A 21,961-nucleotide genomic window follows, 5' to 3' on the forward strand; every position below is an offset into this window, starting at 1 on the left:
TGCATACCGCGTCCTCAGAGCTGTCTTCATTAAATAATGCAGTGAAGAAATTAAATAATTAAAGCTGCAGACAAGGAGGGTTAAAGACTTTACACAATAAAGGAGGGAAGAGTACAAAGAAAGAGATTCACATTGTTAGAGAAAATACTTGAAACTTTCAATGCATCTGCTATTTAAAAAAGAACATGCACATGAACGAGACCCAAAGGGATTGGGGAAATGGCCATTTTTTGTTGGGCAGGAAATTGGTGATTTGTGTTGACTGTCTCGTTTGAGTAAGGCCTCTGGTATTATTGATTAGATTGCAGAGTTTCAAGTAAATTTTAAATTACTCTGTTGACCTGTCCAGCGTCCTTCCGAATGCTTGAACTCACTGGAAACATATCCTTGTCCTCTGGTTCCTGTAGAAGCCAAAAGCTAGATTTGGAAAATATTATTGGCAGACTGGCAACCTTTATGGGGAAGGTTAATGGTATTCCATTTTCCTACCCAAGCCTGGTTTTCTCCATACATTGAGGACTCGATTATTTTTAGTGGATTGTAACTGTCTCAGAGAACAGACCTTTTTTCCCTAATCCGATCAAGAGTCCAGATCCTCATATTTTGCTCAGCAACTGACTTTTACGCTTAAGGGAAGGCACAAAGTCATCAAGATTCCAACTGGTTGAAGGAGGATTACTTGGTGCTTTTCAACTTGAAGAGTTGGAAAATTTTGGTAAAAGGTATAAAAAAATTCATTAAAAACTTTTGTTTAATGCTTGTTTGTTTTTGAGAGAGAGAGACAGACAGAGCATGAGCTGGGAGGGGCAGAGAGAGAGGGAGACACAGAATCGGAAGCAGGCTCCAGGCTCCGAGCTGTCGGCACAGAGCCCGACGCGGGGCTTGACCTCATGAACGGTGAGATCATGACCTGAGCTGAAGCTGGATGCTTTAACGACTGAGTCACCCAGGTGCCCCAAGGTATAAAAAAATTCTTAAGATCCCTGATGGATGACACTGACAAGTGTACCAATTATCAGAATCTAATGAGACTTTTATTCTATTTAAACTCAACCCCCAAATTTTAAAATTTATCTCAAGCTCTATTTTCTCCGTGAAATTACCTAGACCACCCTGGTAGCATCTTCCTCATTCTCTCAATGCCTCTCTCTTAGTGTCAGCACTTGGCATTGACAATCAAGCAAATTAAATAATAATATAACAACTCAAGAGTTTCACAGAATGGCTTCAAGCTTTGTGAAATTGTGACTTCTATATTAGTCATTGATCATTGCACCTAACCCAGTGTTCAAAAAACAAAATTCTACAGAGTAAATTGAAAGATCTTATTGGCTTTATTTATTGATTGACGAATTGGGCAGTATCCAGTCTAGTAGACAGAAAAAAGCTCTGAGGAGCTGTACAAAAGGGAGACTTCTATAGGTAAAAGGGAGCAGGAACAAGGACAAATAATAGACTAAATGTGGGTTGGTTTTTGCAAGGTTGCTTTCCTTTAGGGGACTGCAGGGGTATATTAGGCAGATGGCCTAACTAATGCTGATCAAGTGATTTCTGATTGCCTGGTTTAAGATTTCATTTCTGGGAGACCTGAAACTCTAATTGAGTTAAGTCTCAGTTTATTGATGCAGGGCTTAGCATAAGTGACTTCACTTTGGACATGTTGTATTGACTGTCTGTCTGATGGGTGGACAGAAATATGGATGAGCGGATGGATGAATGAGTGAATGATGGATGGACAGATGGAGGCCTCAATATTGGTAGTCAGGGCAGTAGATTTGGGGAATGTTATCAGAGCTGAGATAAGAACTAACATATCGTTCGGCTCTCTCCCTCTCTAACTTTTTTTTCCCTTCCCCTCCCCCGTGGTCTTCTGTTAAGTTTCTCGGGATCCACATAAGAGTGAAAACATATGGTTGATGGGGGGTTGGAGGGAGGGGAGGGTGAGTGATGGGCACTGAGGAGGGCACCTGTTGGGGTGAGCACTGGGTGTTGTATGGAAACCAATTTGACAATAAATTTCATATTAAAACAAAAAGAACTTATTTATCATATTTATTGGGCCACTTCAGTTGTTTAATTACATATGTGCCTGGTTCCTGTAGAGTTTGAGGCTGCAACCCAAACCATACTTTGATTTTTGGAGTATGGGAGGCCAAATGGATGTGAATTCATCCTAAGGAGAAAAATCTAAAACGCACACAGCCTTTATTCATGAAGATACTCTCTGCAGGATTATTTACAACGAGGAAAAATTGGAAACAATTTAAATGTCTTACAGTAGAGTTTAGTAAGTTATGATGCATCAACCCAATGGAGTATCATCATTAAAATGCTAATAACAAAGACCAGAGAGATGTATTTATAGAACGTATTATGTGAAAAATGCGGAAGGTAAAAGTCGGCATGTGTTACGTTTCTAACTTAATAAAGATATGGTTTTCAGACCAATCCTAAGAGGGAGTACATAAATATGAAAATAGCTATGTTTCAGCAATGGAAACATTGCTCTATTTCTCCTTTTTCCAAACTGTCGTAAGTGTTTTTCTGTTATTTATGAAGATCACAGCGACAGAAGGTAACATGGGGAGGAATAGACAAATTGATAGGAAACTTGGAACAAAGGAGATATGGGAAGAAAATGGGAATAATTTGAGGTGAAGAAGTGAAATTTGCCATAAGGGGAAGAAGGTGACTCGGTTCCTGCTGTATCACCCATGATGAATTTCCCTGTGGCATCTATCACCTATGCATCTACTTTTGCATGAATCTCTCTCTCTGATTCTCAAAGTTCTACTAGTAATTATGTGTGTTGGCTGTGTGTGTGTGTGTGTGTGTGTGTGTGTGTGTGTGTGTGGTACGAGAACACGATGTTTGAAATAGCTTTAATGAGGTATAATTGATATAAGGAGAGGGAGGGTCCGATTGTACAAATTCACCTTTGGCCAGCAATGAGGGGTAATTGAACCGCTTCTAAGACAAGCGTGTTACTGGGAGCCTTAAGAGGATCCCTTACAAGCGTGTCTCATACAACAAGACTTCGCAGTTGCTTCCAAAACTAGTGATATTTCATTATAACGAGCACATGGCAATTAATCACATCTGCAGGTTGTAGGCTCCGGATAATCAGCAAGTGAGAAGACCTCTGAATTCAGTCAGGAAAGGAGCAAAGCGGTTTTTTTTTCGGCCTCATGAATCACACGTATGCCTCCTTCCTAGAAACGCCGGGGGTTAGTGTTGATTTGGATCTGTATCTGGGGACGGAACTGAGAAATGACCGGACTTGGAGGTGAAGAGAGATCAAGGGAGCGAGGAGGGAAATGCAGTTTCAGGACAGACTCAGGACACCCTGAAGGACGGCCCTTGGCTTTGAATTCTCCAGTCTCTCTTCCTCAACCAACAACACAAGACTTGTCCACAGTGAGTGACTGGTAACTGCGGGGACAGAACAGAAGTATGTATTTTGAAGGGCTTACCTTTGTGGAGACTTTGCTGTTAAGTCTGGGGGAGGGGGGTGGCCTTGGCCCAAAGACAGGATTCAGCCCACGTGCTCCCACTGACGAGCGGGGTGCAGTTGGGGAAATCCTTTCAACACCCACTTTCCATACCCGTGGTGACTATCGTTGCTGCCTGATGTTAAAATGATGGCGATGCCTCCCTTCACTTGGCGGGTCGCTGTGGGGAGTAAATATGATCGCGACTTGAAGGGGCTTCAAAAAGGCTCTACAGATGCTGTATCAAGTCACGCTCTGTCCGTAACGGTCATCGCGCTCACACTCTGGGTCATTATTAACCCGGCTGATGTGACGGGTTCCTTTCACCCTGCCTCTACAGATTCGCCAATTTCCTCTTCCCCTTTGATCCAGATGTTTTCGGGCAAGTTTACTTTGAATTTGGAGAAAGGAAAAGGCTTGTTCCTGTCTAGACTCCATTTGGCAGAGAGTTTATCGTTAAACATACAGAGGGCATGACTAACACGGGAAAATCGCAGCACTTGAGGCCCCGTGTAAGTAAAGGGCTATCGGATAATAGAATATTGATTAGATAATTTGCTTCAGAGTCATTAGTTTCCACACATAACTGAACCACTTCTGAAACTTCACATCCCTCAAACCATGAGTGTCCAGCGGCTAAACCCAGAGCTCCCACCCCACCCCACACACTTGAGTAGAAAAGGTATTTTCCAAAGTGTCCAGGGTATTAAATGCAAAATCAATTCCATATGGATCCAATTCCTTCATTTGGCCAACGACGTGGCCTTGAATATTTCACTGACCTTTAGGTGGTCCGCCTTTTACCTGTAGGTTTTAACTTTTCTTCTCCATCTAGCACCCAGCATCTGGCTCTTTTGAGCCTAGAAGACTTAACTGCCACCATCCCTTACGATTTTTTTTTTCCTAATAATGCTTAGCCCAGTTTTATAGAATGTCACTAAGTTTTTTGCATTGCTGACATTTTCTGCAAAATTCTTTTCAGTTTTCATTTTGCTGCCAAAATGTCAACATGCAAATATCCTATGAATTTGCCAAGTTGTATCTGTATGGACACACACATGCACACACACACACACACACACAAATGGGTGACAAAAACTGGAATAAGAAATGATTAATGATACCAAATACGTTACTTGTTCTTTCTGCAGAGGATTCAGTCTATGCTCACCCTTCACAGTTCAATTTGCTACCAGATCTCAAAACAATGCTCTGATTTTTTTTTTTTAATAAATAAACAGGAGGGGCGCCTGAGTGGCTCAGTCAGTTAAGCATCTGACTTCAGCTCAGGTCATGATCTCACCTTTCATGAGTTCGAGCCCCATGTCAGGCTCTGTGCTGACAGCTCAGAGCCTGGAGTGTACTTCAGATTCTGTCTCCCTCTCTCTCTGCTCCTCCCTCGCTCACACTCTCTCAAAAATGAATAAACATTAAAAAAATAAATAAGGGACCCCAAGGTGGCTCAGTCGGTTAAGTGTCCAACTTCAACTCAGGTCACGATCTCACGGTTTGTGGGTTGAACCCCACATTGGGCTCTGTGCTGACAACTCAGAGCCTGGAGCCTGCTTCGGATTCTGCGTCTCCCTCTCTCTCTGCCCCTTCCCCGCCCATGCTCTGTCTCTGTCTCTCTCTCTCAAAAGTAAATAAACGTTAAAAGAAAATTAAGCAAACAAACAGGAGTAAAGCAGTACGGAGAAAGATATTTTCCTTACCCAAACCCTATGATGCATAGTATTTTCATAAACTTGGTCTCATCTTCACTCACAGAAGGCAATATTTAGCATTTACATGGCGAATTTATAATATACTCTTATTTAGTGCATCTATGAAACAGGCTTTCACTGTTCAGATTTGGAGAAAATTGGAGAAGCCCGCCCCAGGGTCTCCAGTGATTTAGTGGACTCTTAGTTCTTGATTTTTCTGGGGAAGCCAACTAAGTCATAGGACTTAAAAGAACAGCACTTGCCAAAGTTCAAATGAGAGTCAGCTTTTTCTTTATGCAGAAACTGGCTTTGAGCTGTCACAGGGACCTTGTAAACACAGAGCCAGGGAAATCTTACACTTTTTGAAACTGGAAAGCCCTGAAAAGCTTCCTATTGAATTGTATTCCACTGCCTTTAGAAAAGTAAAATTTTATCAATGAATTATTTGTAAGTATGGAACAACCTTTTTGAAAATAGAATGTTGCTTTGATTCTACATATAGAATCGGAACGAACAGTAGCTGTTCACTGGCATAAGTTTAAACTGAACTTCCTGGTACATTATTGCGCTGAGGTTTGGCTCTGGAATGCCTCGCTGATAAGTACCTTTACCATGCATCTGAGGGTTAAGGGTGAGAAAAGATGTCCTTTTTTTTTTTTTTCTTTTCATACATTAATAATATCTGAAGTAGGGGCAGGGAAGGTTGGTAGGGAGGTGCTTGAACAATAGCTCCGCAATGGTTGTGTAATCACTACATCCCGAATGCACCATGGGGGAAATGAAGTTATGTCATGCGCAGCGATCTAGATATATAGTTCCTGGAAATAGTGGAATATAATAAGCATGAAAGTATGTACTCCTACAAGATATTTGTGGGATAATTTTGTCGTAATTTATCTTGCTTCAGATAAACAAGTAGAAGTCATAGTGAATGTTTTGAATTGTAATGTATCCTTTGCATCCATGAATTTGAGCTACTGCCCGGACTCCAAAACCAAACGAAAACCGAATTCCATTTGAGTTGTTCCTGAGCAAGATCAAGTTATTGAATTGGTAGTTATTAAACTGCTAATTCTCTGAGAGGTTCAAGAATTTTAAACAGCCAATAAAGGGTTTGGGAAAAAAGGGTCCCGAGGCACTACCAAAAGGGCAAGTCTTGACCCTTGGAGGAGGGCTATTACCATGGATGTGGGGGGGTGGGGGTGGGGAGGGGTTGGTTCCTTTTGGAGGGTGAAACTCTAACACCCAAGCCTACTTCTTTGATTTTTCCCACCCTTCCTCTACTTGCTTTTCCCTGGATTAGAGTCTGAGGTGAGGAGAAGTGACATCACATCCATCCATCCTATCCATCCTGGTGGGATACTGCACGGGGGACTAGGGGTCGAGGCTGGAAGGTGATAGACAGTTGGGGTCACTTCCTTCATATACATCTGAAGGAAGTCGCCAGCAGGCTTTACACTTTCCTTCCAACCAAAAGCCTTTTGGGAGCCGGCTTGTCACTGCAGGATTCAAATGTCCACAGAAGGGGGTCAACCATGCCCGTCTAAATCCACCTCAAACAGGTCAAAGACGAGCTAAAGCTTCCTGAAACCTACAGGTTATTAGTCGCCTGTTAGTGTCCCATTACACACATATTTTGCAATAAAGGCAAAATCAAGCCCTGCATTAACTCTTGTGCTGGCTCCTATGCATCACGGATGATATTTTTAACTGGTGGTGGTTAAATATCTAAGAAATCAGAGATGGTAAGTCCAGTTTCCACTCTACTGCAATTTATTGTATTAACCCCGGCGTGCCAGTCAAATCAATGTCCATCCCAGGTTCGCGGCACACTATCACCTTTGGTCCTTGCGGCCATCCCTTCATTTTATTTATAGTATTCATGCATTGTGAACTTAATTTCCCGTGATAGGATTATTGTCTTCTAATTTAGTTTTCTACTGGCCTCAGTTTTCTTCTTTATGAAATAAAGAAGTTAGATTCTCTGATAGCTAAGATCTCTTTCAACCCTGATGCTTTACCAATGAGATTAAGGCCTGAAATGTGTTTGGCTCAGTGCCTGGCATATTACTAGTCCTTAATAAATGGTAGTTATTGCTACCATTCATTATTATCATTATGCTTGACAGATTTTCACTGCCGATTCTGAATCTGATATGCTGGAAAAGTGATTAGAATCTCCACAAATTTGATGACTCTTCTCCTGGGCAGTGAAATTCCTAGTGGCATTTCTTTCCTTCTTGGTCAGCTCCAAACTGTCCATTGCCAATTTGTTATTGATTCACAGAATCTCAGGTTAGAAGAGCCATTAACGGTCAATTTTCAGCAAAGGAGGTAGCAGAGGAAGAAGTGAGGTGTCTCCTAAGGCAAACTCTTCCCAGAATAATTCTCGTTTGCAGAGTTTCAAGATGAATCCTTTTCAGAGTTCTTTTTCACCTCTCCTACTAAACTGCCTGGATTTCTATTCACTGCCTTTCACTGAAATTTTCTTTTAAAGCTGTGAGGGACCTTGGCAGAAAGGCCAAAGACTAGTGGGGCCTCATTATCAAGTAATATGTTGCTTAAGTATTAGGCAGAGTAAAACTTAAAACTGCCTGATTTCCTGCCATATGGCATGTTCTAGAGGAAGAGTCAAGGGTCAGATTTGCAGGGCTACTCTTTGCATACAAAAAGGAAGTATTTGTGCAAGTCTTGGATTGAGCTCCTTTTCCAGTGTTAGTGAGGGCTTTGCCCTAGCCACTGCAATTCTATCAGTTTCTTGTTCCTTTGGCTACGGAGGCATTGACAGGAGCTGACCAACAGGGCTCACTTAAGGTCGTGAAAGAAGATGTTTTTTTGCTGCAGCCACTGATCTTTATCTGGAAGCTTCATGGTGGCCAACTGGCTCTAATCAAGGAGGCTAATGAGTTCATGAAGGCAGATCCCAAAGCCGGAAGCAGGATGTGCCTTTGCATCAAGGGTAGAGGAGGTTCCTCCTGTATCAGTGAAGTTCAAGAGTCACGCTCTTGATAAGTGAACTGGAAGGAACCGCAAATGTGACGGACAAGATGAATGCATCCACATTCGTGTGTTGAATTTGACAGATGGATGGAGTCCCAGATCTTTTTCATTTTTTGAACAGAGCTAGGGTTTTCCCTTCTAAACACATATGCATCCAAACGAAAGAACGTACTCTTTGAGGAAGCTAAAAATGCTGGCCCAGGGATTGGGTTACACAGCAGAAAAGTGGTTTGCCCATTTCCTACCTCATTTTCCAATTCTCTCTCTTGTTCACCGCAGTGAATGCTGTGTGCCTGTGTCAAGCAGGGCATGCTCGCGGAAGACAAGAGTGTTAGTTGGAAAGAAAACGGGAAAGACACCGTGGAGGAAACCTGCCGAGGGGGGAGCGTCACCACTCTTAGGAAACCACCTTCAGGCTCAGGAGACCAGGTGCAGAGATGTCCCTTCATTTCATTCACAAGTTGAAGCCCAGAGGCAAGGTGGCTTTAAAGAGAAGCATTTTGTGCTGTCTTTGCATTCCTAAACAACAATGGCCCCAGAATCCCAGAGAAAACCACAGGCCATGCTTCCGACCTGACTCCTAAAGTACCTTGTGCAGCCCTCACGGTGGCCACCCTCCCGCGGATCATCCTCAGACAGGCTCTCCCTACCGTCTGACAGTAATGCCCCCAGTTCTGAGGGGGAGGAAAGACCCTTCAGATGTATATTGAGATTTGGATTTTGACGGACCTCTTCCCCTCCCATCTGAAACCCATCAGCTTCTGGAAGGATAAGCCAACGTCCTGTGGATAGAAGCAGGTGGCCCGTGTGGCAGTTAACGGTGATCTAATAGATTGTAAGATTTCTGGACTGTGCACTGGGGACGGAGGAAGTGATGGGAGCAAAGGGACTGGTCAGTAACAAGACTGTACTGAAACTCTAAAGCCCACGCCGAGTGCTCCCGAGATGTGTCAAATCAGTCAAGTAAATAGAATGAAATGTTCGTCCTTCTGCAGATGATTTAGTTCTGCTGACCTTCCCCTTCTTCATCAGTGGGGGAGGGGATCATGTTATTTGGTAAGTTTGTTTTCAAGAGTAAATAACACAGCATGCCTTATACAATGTGCCCAAAGCCATGAAGTGACGCTTTTATGAGTTCTGAGTGTAACTTTATGAATTTTACAAACTTTAATAAATGTATGCATCTTGAGTTTGCAGATACCGTTCAGCTGAGGGGAGAAGGGAGAAAAGCGAAGCCCCAGGCGGATAAAATAATCATTACCCAAAGCGAGAGACGTGATGGGTTAATTAACCTCAAGTCCATTTAACCAATGTTTAAGAAGAAAGATAATGGGGGGCGGGAAAGGAGAGAGAGGAGGGACGGGTGGGAGCTAGGGGGGAAAGGAACTACTTTTCAGGCCAGTTGAGTGTTTCCATAAACGATATATTTTCTTTTCACAAGAAGTCGTCCTGTGCCGCCAGAAGAGGCAGGGAGGTTGTTCAGCAGAAACGGGGTTAATCCAAGCTCACTCCTGCCCACTGCAGTCACGGCGCTGGAGACAGTAATGAAGCCGGCTCAGGCACATATTTCACCCGAACTTCCTCTGTGGTCCTTTTCATATTGAAGTCTCTCCCTGTTACAGGGCCGCGCTTGAAAAAGTTGGAAAACTTTTCCCTTGGTGGAGAGGAAAGCGGCGCTCATCAGACCCAGTGGAACGAATGAATGAAGTTATTCCCTTGGCCCGAACGTCTCCATCCACTTCCCTACCAAACACTCCTAGGAACATCTCTCCCCAGTCCCGCGACTGGAATTTTACTCTCCCGTGGCGTTGCCTCCTCTCAGATGCACAGATTTCGAAAGTCAGCACCGTGAGCCGCAGCGGTTGGCTTTTGCAGGAGTCGATGCGCCCTGCGGTCCTGCGTGGTGGCTTCTCCCGGCAGCAGCGGTGTGTAAAATAAACCGTTGCCGAAAAGCATGAAGAATTAACGAAGTGAAAATCTCGGGTTATTTGTTCGGCAGTTGACACGCAAGTGACCTTCCTCCTAAATGAGCGAGTGAGTCGTTTAAGGAGGTTCAGAGCGGGGATGAATGAATCTACGAGGCTCTGGACTCTCACCACCGTGTCGATCTCTTCCGTCCTCCGGGAGGGGGGCGGTGAACGGACTCAAATCCGAGGAGGAGAGGGAGAGAAGGGGGTCAGGCCGCGACGCCGGGAGCTCTCCTCCCAGCCCTTTGGAAAGACTGGCTTTCGCTGCCCTGGACCCTGAGAGGTTACAGCCCGGAGAACCCGGCGGCGCTAGGACCTGGTTGGCGCCTGGCCGCGGCCGCTCTCCGGCGGGCGGAGGAGCGAGAGGAGGAGGGGGCTGTGGGAGAGGAGGGGTGTTAGGGGGGCGGCGGGAGTCATTTATGCAGAGCAGGCGCTGCTGCCATTGCCACTCGCACTCCCCGCGCGCCGCTCGGAGCCGGAGGGAGCGCAGGGAGCGAGCTAGCGAGCGCTCGGAGCCCGGGCCAGCAGAGGGGGCGCCCGGCCGCTGCCTGCACCGCCGCCTCCGCCGCGTTCCGGGGCCCGGGGAGGAGCGAAGGCTAGTCGGAGAGTCGGGAGCCGAGCCGGCGAGACCCAACGGCAGGAGGGCGCCCGCCCCGCTCAGCCGCCTCCTGCGCCGGAGCCGGGGAGCCCCCGCCGATCGCCCCGCGGGCCGGAGGGCACGGCGCGCAGGTCCCCGCAGCCCCAGGGATGGTCTAGGAGCCGGCGCCAGGCTCGCCGTTTGCTCCCCGCCGGGGCTCGCCGCCTCCTGCGGATCGCCCAGGGCTGCGCGCCGCGGCGGCCGGGGGCTGCGCGCCGGGGCGGCCCAGGCCGGAGAAGTTAGTTGTGCGCGCCGCTCGTGCGCGGAGTCAGCGAGCGAGCGAGGGAGGCAGCGAGGCGCCGGGGCCATGGGCTGGGGGAGCCGCTGCTGCTGCCCGGGACGCCTGGACCTGCTGTGCGTGCTGGCGCTGCTCGGGGGCTGCCTGCTCCCCGTGTGCCGGACGCGCGTCTACACCAACCACTGGGCAGTCAAAATCGCCGGCGGCTTCCCGGAGGCCAACCGCATCGCCAGCAAGTACGGATTCATCAACATGGGACAGGTAACGACGGGCTGGCCCAGTCCTTGGCCCTGAAGCTGCCGGGGCCGGGGGAGCCCCCAGCGACCCCGCGCTTCTTGCCCCCTCCTTGTCACCCCCCTCCCCCCTCTTCCAGATGTGCTCTTGCAGCTGTTGCCCTAACTCTTGAGCGATTTTCTCTCTCTCTTTCATACGCACACACACACTCTCTCTCCCCAAAGTTACCGGGGTTGGTTTTGTTTACTTGTGGGTTTTGTTTTGTTCCTTCTTCTTCTTCTCCTTCTTCTTCTGGCCACGAGGGACAGGTAGGGTGTCTGGAAAAATCCAGAGTGTGCATACCCCCGTGGTGGTTTCAGACCCGACCGGGTCTTTTGACATGGAAAGTCAGGGAGCACTGGTAGATTGAGCTCTTTTGGGGGGTGAGGGGAGTGAGCACACTCCTTGCGGTTTCTGAGAGCCAGGGCAAGAAGGAGGCGAGGAAGGGAGAGCCTTTCCTGCTCAGACCTGAATTTAGCCCAGAAAGTAGTTTGCCCCTTGGGGTGGGGGGGGGGGGAGAGGACCGCTGGGCGCTGGAGGAGCAGGAGGCGCGGGGACTGGAGCTGGAAGGGAGGAGGAAGAGGGAGGCGGAGGAAGGGAAGAGAGGGCCGGACCCGGCGTGAGCGCAGATCTGGGGAGAGACCTCTCGCTCTCCTCGCCTCTCTCGTGGGATCCGCGTGGGGGCTCCCGGTCGGAAAAGGGGGTGGGAAACTTCCGACACCCGCCGGCGGGGTTCTGCTCTGGGAGAACTGCAGGTCTCCCCGCGGAGAGGGACGTGCGGCGGCGACGTGGGGCGAAGAGTTGGACAGGCAGATGGGCGCGGGGTTCTTATGGGGTGCCGCTCCTGGGCTGAGGGCAGAGCTGCCCGGCTGGGGAACAATGAATTGAATGGTGTTATGCGGATGATTGGAAGCGCAACAGATTTGGAGGCACTTCCGAGCTAACCGGTCTTGGCTTCCTCGCTCTCATTCCTGCTAGAAATGGAGTGGAGAGGGCAGTGTACGCGGGTTCCAGAAAGTGACCCGATCATTCTCCGCCCCCTCCCCGCCCGCCCCGCCCCAGTACTCACACCCCATTCACTCACTTCTCTAGGCCTGGCTGGAGAAGGGGGCTCTGGCCAGAGACCCTGCTGGGGGTGGGAGGCGAGGGTGATGGGTCACCTTTGCTGTAGACCGGCTTTTGGGACTGCTCCGGATGCACGTGTCCTGCCAGCGCTAGGGGAAAGGAGGCTGGCAGGAGGCTGGCGCAGCGGGGCCAAGAGAGCAGCACAGACGGTTTCTGATGTTGTGCTGCTCGTCCAGGAACGGGAGCCCTGGGGCGCAGGGACCCTCATCTGCCTGGGCGATGCGGCACTGACTGAAGAGGCAGTTCTGCGATCACCGCATCTGGAAGGAGATAGGGAGCGCTGGGTGGGGGGGCGGGGGGGGGGTTCAGGGGAGCAGGAGCGTGAGGTCTTGGGCTCTGTGGGTCCAGAGGGAAGACGCGTTCCGGGGAAGTCAGTCCTGTGGAGGACTGAAACCAGGGCAAGGGGCAAGGTCTGAGTCTCCCCCCCCCCACGCCCCCCTGCGCGTACGCGCGCGCGCGCGCGCGCGCGTCCCCCCCACCCCAACACCACCGTACGTATCCAACACCCCCCCGCCCGCCCCCCGGAAGGAAGGAAGGGAAGCCAGCCAGACTTTGTTGCCCCAGCGCCTGTCATCTTCAGGAGAATTCCATTCTAATGGCTTGTTAGGATTCTACTAGCTTCTTGTTTCACTGGAAGAACACAGTCTCCTCTTTTTCCATGAGCTTCAAGTTGGGTGCTGCATGTGACCCTGGAACTGGGAACGCTTGTCAACGAAAGTAGCCTTGTTACCATTCTTTCCAGAAATGCGTCTCTCAGGTTCGCTAACATGGAGCATCTCCTACATAGGATACCTACTTAGGAAATAAGGTCTTGAATATAGACTTCTTTGGTAATCTGCAAAACGGTCATTTTGGGTGGATACGCCTCCACATTGAGCAAATTGGAAAACCAGGACTCTGGAGAAGTTGATGCGCACAGGATCCCCGAGCTAGACTGTGGCAAAACTGTGATTCAGACCTAGGACTGTCTGGCCCAGGCCTACCCTGCATGAATTCGCCTGGTAGGGTATCCCTCCCCATAGGAGGAACAAAGTAACACCCCCAATCCCCTGAATTCTGATTTAGTGGCTCAGTAGACTGGAAGCAAACCTTTAGTATTAACTCACAGATACTTAGTTCAAACAGACCTGGACTTCTTGACTCTGAGAAGCTTCATGACTTGTAAGGGAAGAAATACCTGGTTTCTTTTTTTTTTATGTTTATTTAAAAAAATATATATTTTTTTAATTTTTACTTTTGAGAGGGAGAGGGAGAGAGCATGAGTGGGGGAGGGGCAGAGGGAGAGGAAGACACGAATCCAAAGTAGGTTCCGGGCTCTGAGCTGTCAGCCCAAAGCCCGCCACCGGGCTCGAACCCATGAACTATGAGATTGTGACCTGAGCTGAAATCGTACGCTTAACCCACTGAGCCACCCAGGCGCCCCAGAAATACCTGTTTCTTAATGAACTCATTAAACAGAACTTAGATATTGCAGAGCCTGGCAGAGGAAGGGAGGGGATTTTTGTCACCGAAAGAACCCCCTTTGAACAAGCATTGCTGTGTCCTGTAACTTCACAGGATTGTGTTTACAGAGGGCTTTCTAAGGGAGATTTGTGGCTTTTCATTTGTAAAATACGCAGAAAACTACAAACACACATGACACCCAACACAATTTATTGTGGTTTTTACAATGCCTGTGAAGACATTAAGTGCTTTCAAAGGTTACAGGGGACCCCTTGAACTGATACCATAACCAGTGGAAAAAGGTCAGCTGGTCTCACTGTGTAAAGGGTTCCCTCTGTAGATCAAAGGGGGGTAACCCTATGCTAAGTGTTGGGGGAGCTAAATTGAGTTACACAGACAATATCATTGCACTGTAAGGGCCAAACGTATTTCTTATTCACCCGTTACTGCTCTGACCTTTTAACACTTTAGCCATCCTTTTGTTATTCTTTCTTTCCCTAAATAAACCAGTTGTGGTTCCACTGAGCAGTAACTAATTTGCAAATGTCTCTGGAATGTTCTCATGTTTTTTACCCCAGTTGGGTTTGGGGTCCCACCTCATGGGTCACAAATTGGAACCGAGGCCTATTATTGTTTCTGAAGTCATGTAATATCTCGGTGGTCTTTCTGACATCTTTGGGATGATATTTTAGGCAGATATTTTAGGTGGCGAATCTTCACCACCGACGAGGTGCGATCGTGACTAGTCGCAACTTCAGCGTAATGTTTTATACCGCATCTTAGCACTTGGAAGTCACCCGAGGTAAAATTTCCGGCCTGGGGATTTCTGCGGAAGAGACTAGGTGTGCCTCTTGTGCTCATGAAAAATAGGATGTGCAGAGTTAACGCAAGAGCAAGCAAGCAAACAAGCAACGAGGACATGCTTGGCTTCCTGGAAGGGAAGAATAATGAGGCTTTTCTTGCTTTTGGTTATAGAGAGAGCATTATGTTTCCGTAGGTTTTCCCCCTCATGTTAGTGTTTGTGAATGGTCATGCCTTGAAAAGCTGCAATGATGCCTTAATTAGCAGTAGCAGATGTTGTCATGTTGGGGTATGTCCTGTTTTGCTTGGTATTCGTGTCGCCGTAGAATGCCCTGTCTTCCCCCTGAAAGCCTCTCCCAGGATCAGGTGTCCCCTGACTGTTGGCCTCACACCTGTGGCAAGGAGGCCTTGGTCCTGCCTCTGAATTGGGCGATGTGACCGATGGAGCTAACAGTGTAGTTAGTGGTGAGAGGGTAGCAGTGACAGCAAGGAATCAAGACGCGGCATCACGTTAATCGTGAACCTTTGTTTGGACTAACCCTGCAAACCGGGAAGATTAATTTCTGGTTATCTGAACTCAGGGAGAAGGTCCCTGGTGAAGGCTGTTGGCAGCGTGCGAGAGCTGTATTTATCCTTCTGCGAATTGCATATAATCCTTGATCCCAAGCCGAGATTACCAGTGACAGAAAGCGCTCCTCAAACCATGTCACTTATCTCGAGCCAGATTCCGGAAGGATAAAGCCAGATGCAAGCAATACCGGGGAAATATTCTACCTGGAGTTCTCACTGAAAGCAGAATATATATATATATGTATCTCGGAAACTCCAGATGTCACTTACAAGGTCTTTGAAAGCAGGAAAGTCGGTGAACTTAATGGAGCCCCTGTTCCTTCATCTGTAAAATGATAAATCTCTAGATAATAGGCTGAGTTGACTGTGCATTGCTCAGCACATAGTTAGGCTTGCAGCGAAAGGTTGGTTGGGTCTGACTCTGAAATAAGTGAGATTCAAACTTTTATTTGGATAGGGAGAAAGGAAGACATTTTGTAAATGGGAGATACAAGATGTGAAGATCAGGAAAATACATTTTTAACGGCCAAGTAAAAAGAGCTAAATCCGAGCTTTGTAGACAAGGAAAATGGTTTTCCATTTCAACGAACCATGTAAAACACCTTAAAAATAGTTGCTGTTGGGCTCTAAACAATTCTGGCTGATTTCCCGTGGCAATGCCTTCCTCCCTGGTCGATCCCGGTTGTAGCCCATTAAATATTATAGGATAAGCCTGCCGGAGAGATGGAAGACGGGGAGGGAAAATATCGGAAGACCGATTATTTTGTAAAGCCTCTTACCTTGGTACATTATGTTGGATCGCATCTGAATTCGTGTTTTAATTCTGAATGCAGTTTGCACGAAGAGAGTTAAAAGCCGCATTTCCCAGAGATCTTTGGCACGAGGAACTTTTGTTCAGAGATCTGCCAAAGGTCTCCCCCTCCACCACCCCGCTGCTGATTAGTTCTGATCTTCGGGCAACGTGGGGTGATCGAAATGGTGATGAGCGGTGGAGAGTGGGTTCTGGGTGCGAGTGGATGGCATTGCAAATACTGCTGGGTTGAATGGGACTGTGCTCCCCTAAGTTGCATTTTTAGGCATGTTGTAAACAGCAAAATAAGTTGGTGTGGGGGTCCACCTGGCCTCGCACAGGGCAGCTCTTCACACCCAAGAACCTCAGCCCTGACCTCTGCTAGCGGCTTTCACATGCTCTGTTCTCATGAGCAGGAGAACCTTTACTGGAAAAAACGATTCAGAGAGCTTGGCCTGATCACGGTGGACCTGTTGCATTAACCTCATAGGCAAGGAATGGCTTGTATGTGGCCGTTGGGATTTTCGGGGTCTGTTTGAAATGAAAAACTGCATTTTTGTGCACCCGAAGGCAGCTGAATTTGCCTTATCGCTGTCTCTCATGAGCTTATATCCAGAGGTCCTAACCTTAAAGGTCAGCCAGAGAAGCAGGGTAGAGTGCTGGGAAAATGGCCAGCGATGTCTGACTCCTTGGTGAAGGGAGGGAGTCCTGACCCAGAAACATCCCCGGGGCAGGGAGGGGTATTTGTGTTGTCCGTTCCAGTTAAGTGAAACAGCGTCTGCGTCTGCGTTTTCCCCAAGGCCGAAGTGTCTCCAGGCAGTGCTGTGCCTTGGGACTTTATCACTTGGCGAACTCAGTTTGGATTCAATGACAGGGAAGGCTTTGGCTTCCTGGACGCGGGGGGGGGGGACAAATGCTTACAGACCTTCATGCATGCTAGAAGATATGTATGCGCATATATGTACATGTGCACAGACACATGTGTGTATCTGTTAATTTTTACTTTCATCAAAGTTAAATTGCACGTAATTTACAGTGAAATTACTCATGCAGTATTCTTGCGAGTTTCAACAGATGAGATCTCTACATCTAAAGGTAGCAAGAAAGGACAATCAATGCCAATAAACTCTTCAGTGTGGGTTAATCCCTGCAGGAAAATGGGACCAGAAAGAAAACAAGAGTAGGAGTCAGCAGCTTGGAGCAAAACTCCGGGGTTTTTTCTTTCATTAACCGACTCGGCCCTCATTGCCTCATTTTTCAAAGAGAGGACCCTAATATGTGCTCCAGCCACCTTGCGGGGTTGCTGTGAAATCAAGTGCCTAATGATGAACACGAACACATCAATAAAATAAGGCATGGGAAGCATTGCACGATCTACAGGGGCTCCAAGGAGATTCAAAGGCTGCTCAAAGGAAAATAAGAGAATGCTATGGTTAACGAAGGTTTCTGTAGTGGAGTCACTTGTGATTTTCTAGATTCTTGTGCTTGCCCCTGGAGATCTAGTGGGGGCGGAAGGAGTCCGTGTTGCTCCTGATCCCCCCCCCGCCCCCCCACTTTAGAGGACAGTGATAGCTAGACTGAGAGCCATGGACAGAGGCATAGAGCTGGGGCAATGGACTAGAAAATCACCCAGCTAGGGTTCCCCATCCCTGGGTTGGACAGCTTGGTTTATAAGGCATATACAATATGGAGATTGCAAGATTCGTTAAAGAGTCAAGATACCGTCTTTTTTTTTTTTTTTATCGAAGTGTTATTCACATGCAATGTTCTCGTAGTTTCAGAGGTACAGCATATTGATGCAACAATTCTCTACGCTCTTCGGTGCTCGCCCTGCGAGGTGTAGTCACTCTCTGTCACCCTACAACGTTATTAGAAGATTACAGACTCTTCCCGACGCTATCCTTTTACGTTTGATTCAGATGCGAGCACGTGTAGGGAATAGCGGGAAATAAAACGGAAATGTAGGGGTACAGATGGGACCGTTGTCGGTGCAAGTGTTGGAAACTCAAACTCCTACTGCTTGAGTAAAACTCGCAGGCAATCCGATAAGGAAGCGGGGACTCTGTTGGTGTAAACAGGTCCACGTGCCTTTGCGTGCGGTTCCGAACACAGAGGCTGAACCTTCTGTGCGCACTGGCCGTACCTGGCGTGTACTTTCTTCACGGCAAAACCTACCCTGCCTGACCCAAACTGACATTAGTTGGGACATCGGTTCTTTTGTTTGGTTGCGGAACTGCGTTGATGAATTTGATGATGAGGATGCTGTCCTGGGTGCGGGTAGAGGGTGTAGAGACCGCATTGCTCTGTGTGCCCTGCTGTACTCTTCTCATCCGAAGGGTTCTGGATTCTGAAATGCATCCAGATCCAAGCGTCTTTAAAACGTGATTGTGAGTCTGCCCAGCTGCCAATCCGGAGTACTGCTCATGTCTGGTATTTCTCCTTTTCCCTGTGTCAGTAGCTTCATCTTCCCACAGACCCTTTCCCCCAGGCAGCAAAGCTCAGTCGATTCTTAGTACCTCCTTTACCTGCTGATGAGATGAACCCCTGAAAAAGAACCCCAGTTCTTCCCGGTGGGGTTATGTCTCTACTCATAGGCCAGTGACTTTGTCCATGGGGACAGTAGTCTGTTGGTGAGTCACCCTGGGTCACTTGGTCTCCCTTGAAGTAACGATGTTGACCACTGATGGGCAACCCACCAAAATGGGAGAGGGACAGTTCTCCAAGGGAAGGGATGCTGTTTCTAGAAGATGTGGGACAAGAAGACTTCCTGCTAAGATCAGGTTATGTAAGGCCTTACACGCGTCGGTGAGGGGGTTTCCACCTTATCACGTAGGATAAAAAATGATATTGAATTCCCCTGAGAAGAGGTAACAACCTACCGATCCAACAAACAGGAGACCCTACCATGTAATACGGAAGACGTTTTCTGCTTTCAAGGAGGTAGGACATTTTCCCTCATAGCTGTCATTCAGCAAGGCAAGTACTAACGGGGTCACAGGCAACCCAGTACGGTTCACTTGTGCCCGGGAGGGATCTGCTGGTATCCGTGTGCACAAGGAACCGGGGGGAGGCAGAGAGGCTATTGTGTTGGTAAAGGTGCCTGGAAATGAATCAGAAGCAGATTTGGATTCTTGTTGAGGTGGATTCAATATGGCTTGATAACTCAATGGATGCGGGGGAGGAGGAGGAGGAGGAGGGAGAAGGTGAAGGTAACTATAAAGTTTATCACCACGGGACCAGGAGCCTGGGGGACCCGTGTACGGAACTGGGGCCGTCTGTGGGAGCATCTTGAGAACAAGGGGATAGGTTCAGCCTCAGTGTTGTGGGGAGACAGAAGGGCAGGCAGTTAGGAGTGTCCAGTATGCAGAAGAGATTCAGGACAGGAAAGAAGCGAAGACGGGCACTCATCCACCTCCACGTCACTGAAGTTGGGGAAGGTGCATAGGATAGGTAAGGGGTGCAGCGTGAAGAGGGCTGGCGGGGGCTGAGGCTAGAGCCTTAGGGGAATGTCTCCACTTAGGGCTTAAGGGCTAAAGGGAGCATTGAAGGCTCAGGGCGACACCAAAGGTAGAGCCTGGAAGTCTCGAGGACGGGTGTGCCCCTTTACAGGATGTGCACGAGTGAAAAGAACTGTGGGGAGAATCTAGCCTGTTAGAACTGGAACATGGCTTAAAGACTTGGTGGTGACGAGGCTCCCTGTGATCTTAGCGCCAGCGCTTGGTTGGACAGCGAGGGGAATTTAAGGATGTGGGGCGGTAGAGGAAACGAGTAGAGAAGGTTCTTATTGCACACCTGCCTACCCACCTACCTTCTTTCCCTGTCTCTTGTCTCATCAGTGCACCGTGGCGGGCAAGGAAGACCTAGGATCGTGGGTGTAGAACCAAGAGGGTTTCAATCCTAACACTGCTACTGCTTAGCTGGGGGACCCTAGGCGAGCATCTTAACCTCTCTGTGCCTCAGTGTCATCATGTGTTAAAAAGAGCCAATCGTATTTCCCTTACAGAATCATAAAAGTCGTTAGAATGGTGCCTGGCACCCACTACTTACTCAGTAAGTCTCTGTTATTCTATCTTATTTTGTAATTTTCGAATGTTTTATTAAAACTTTTTTCTTTCATGTTTTGTTTTGAGAGAGAGAGAGAGAGAGAGAGAGAGCGAGCACAAGCAGAGGAGAGGCAGAGAGAGAGAAGGAGAGAGAATCCCAAGCAGGCTCTGCACTGCGTGGGGCTCGATCTCACGAATCCTGAGACCATGACCTGAGCCAAAATCAAGAGCTGGACCCTTAACCCACTGAGCCACCCGGGTGCCCCATATTGTTGTCGTTTTTTTTTTTTAACCAAGTTAAGCTCAGTTTCTATATACTGTTTCATCCTGTTGTTTTCACTTAATATTATACTGTGAGCCTTTTCCAGTGTTACTAGATAATTTTAGACACATTTGGGTGACTGCAGAATTGAAGGTATCATATACTATGTTATGATTCGTGTGACTGTGTATCATATTTTTCCAGGCACATTCCTGGGCTGTGCCTTACCCCCATGAAGTATTGTGGAATATCCCCCTTTATTTTCAAACGTGTGAGTTTGGAGGAGAAGGGATATGGTTACCCTAATTGTATGCATTTGTGTGTGTGTGTGTGTGTGTGTGTGTGTGTGTGTGTGTGTGTGTGTAATTGCACATCTTTCTACTAGCTGGGAGGGCAGAGCTGTCCCTCTTTCTTGCTTGTGTCCCCAGCACCTTCTGTGGCATTGGAGAAGCACAGTGGACACTTGGGATAGGAAGTGTTATGTGGAGAGAAATAGGCTTGGAAGGCAGAGAACACTGGTGCCTTGAGACTAAAGAGGAACGAAGGACGAGTGGAGGTTCAGGGGAGTCCAAGTTGCGGGGGAAGGGAAGGGAAGGGAACGGATGTACGGAATAGCTCTGTCTCATTTGTCACCTCAGACGCACCTGCAGAGACAGGGGACAGCTGGGCAAAATTGGCGTCCGGGTGCTCCCGTGGTTTGACACGCGTTAAGGAAATTCCGATAAGAAGCCGTAAAAAAGATGCGATCGTGCCATTTGTGACAACACGGGCGGACCTACTGGGTATTACGCTAAATGAAATAAGTCAGCCTGAGAAAGACAAATACCATATGATTTCCTCGTGTGTGGAATTCAAAAAAAAGTCGAATAAACAAATAAAAAAGCAGAACCAGACTTAGAAATACAGAGAACAAACTGGTGGTGGCCAGAGGGGAGGGGGTGGGGGGGGACGGGCAAAGTGGGCGAAGGGGAGTGGGAGGTCCAGGCTTCCAGTTCTGGGATGAATAAGTCGTGGGGATGAGAGGCACAGCATGAGGAGTATAGTCAGTGGTATTGATTGTAACAGCGCTTCATGGTGACAAACGGTGGCTATGCTTGTCGTGAGCCCAGCTTAACCTCTAGACTTGTCACATCGCTATATTGGACACCTGAAACGAACGTACCATCACCTCTCAACTATACAATTAAAAAAAAAAAAAGAAGAAGAATCACCGATGAATGACTCCGCAAAGAATAGCCAAATAGCAAGGAGATCATTTGCTGCTGGTACTTAGTTATCACCCCGTAAGTAGTGGTTGAATATTAATGAGTGAACAATGAACCAATCCGTATTGTTTTATCTCCGGTCACGAATGCCCAGAAATCTGACATTAGAACAGGACCAAACGGGGAGTTAGAATTTGCCAGGGTGAGAAAGAAGGGAAAAGATCTGTGGGAAGCGGGGGTTGGGGGTGGGGGGGTGGGGAACGAATCCGATGGCTTTTGAGTACAAGGGGCAGGACCCCTGAAATGACACAGCACAGCATCCTGGCTTTGAGGAGGGTGGAGGGGCCAAAACAGGACTGGTGGGTCAAAGGAATGGGGAGGACTTGGGGGCCGTGCGTGCAAAATAAAAACGG

The 21,961-nt window shown here is 47.9% G+C and overlaps 1 protein-coding gene across 3 annotated transcripts in view; it reads left to right on the forward strand.

Annotated features, from left to right (window-relative positions):
- The first annotated feature begins 10,566 nt into the window (after nucleotides 1-10,566).
- Nucleotides 10,567-21,961, forward strand: part of PCSK5 (proprotein convertase subtilisin/kexin type 5) — a 461,238-nt gene continuing 449,843 nt past the window's right edge. Inside the window, exon 1 of one of the 3 annotated variants that reach the window (XM_023243354.2) lies at nucleotides 10,567-11,297. In XM_023243354.2, the coding sequence (XP_023099122.2) occupies nucleotides 10,581-11,297 (717 nt within the window). In that variant the 5' untranslated portion in view covers nucleotides 10,567-10,580. The remainder of the gene's footprint in view (nucleotides 11,298-21,961) is intronic. The other 2 variants (XM_023243355.2, XM_023243356.2) reach the window with 2 other exon arrangements.

Source organism: Felis catus, chromosome D4, assembly GCF_018350175.1.
Source record: "Felis catus isolate Fca126 chromosome D4, F.catus_Fca126_mat1.0, whole genome shotgun sequence".
Taxonomy (NCBI): Eukaryota; Metazoa; Chordata; class Mammalia; order Carnivora; family Felidae; genus Felis; species Felis catus.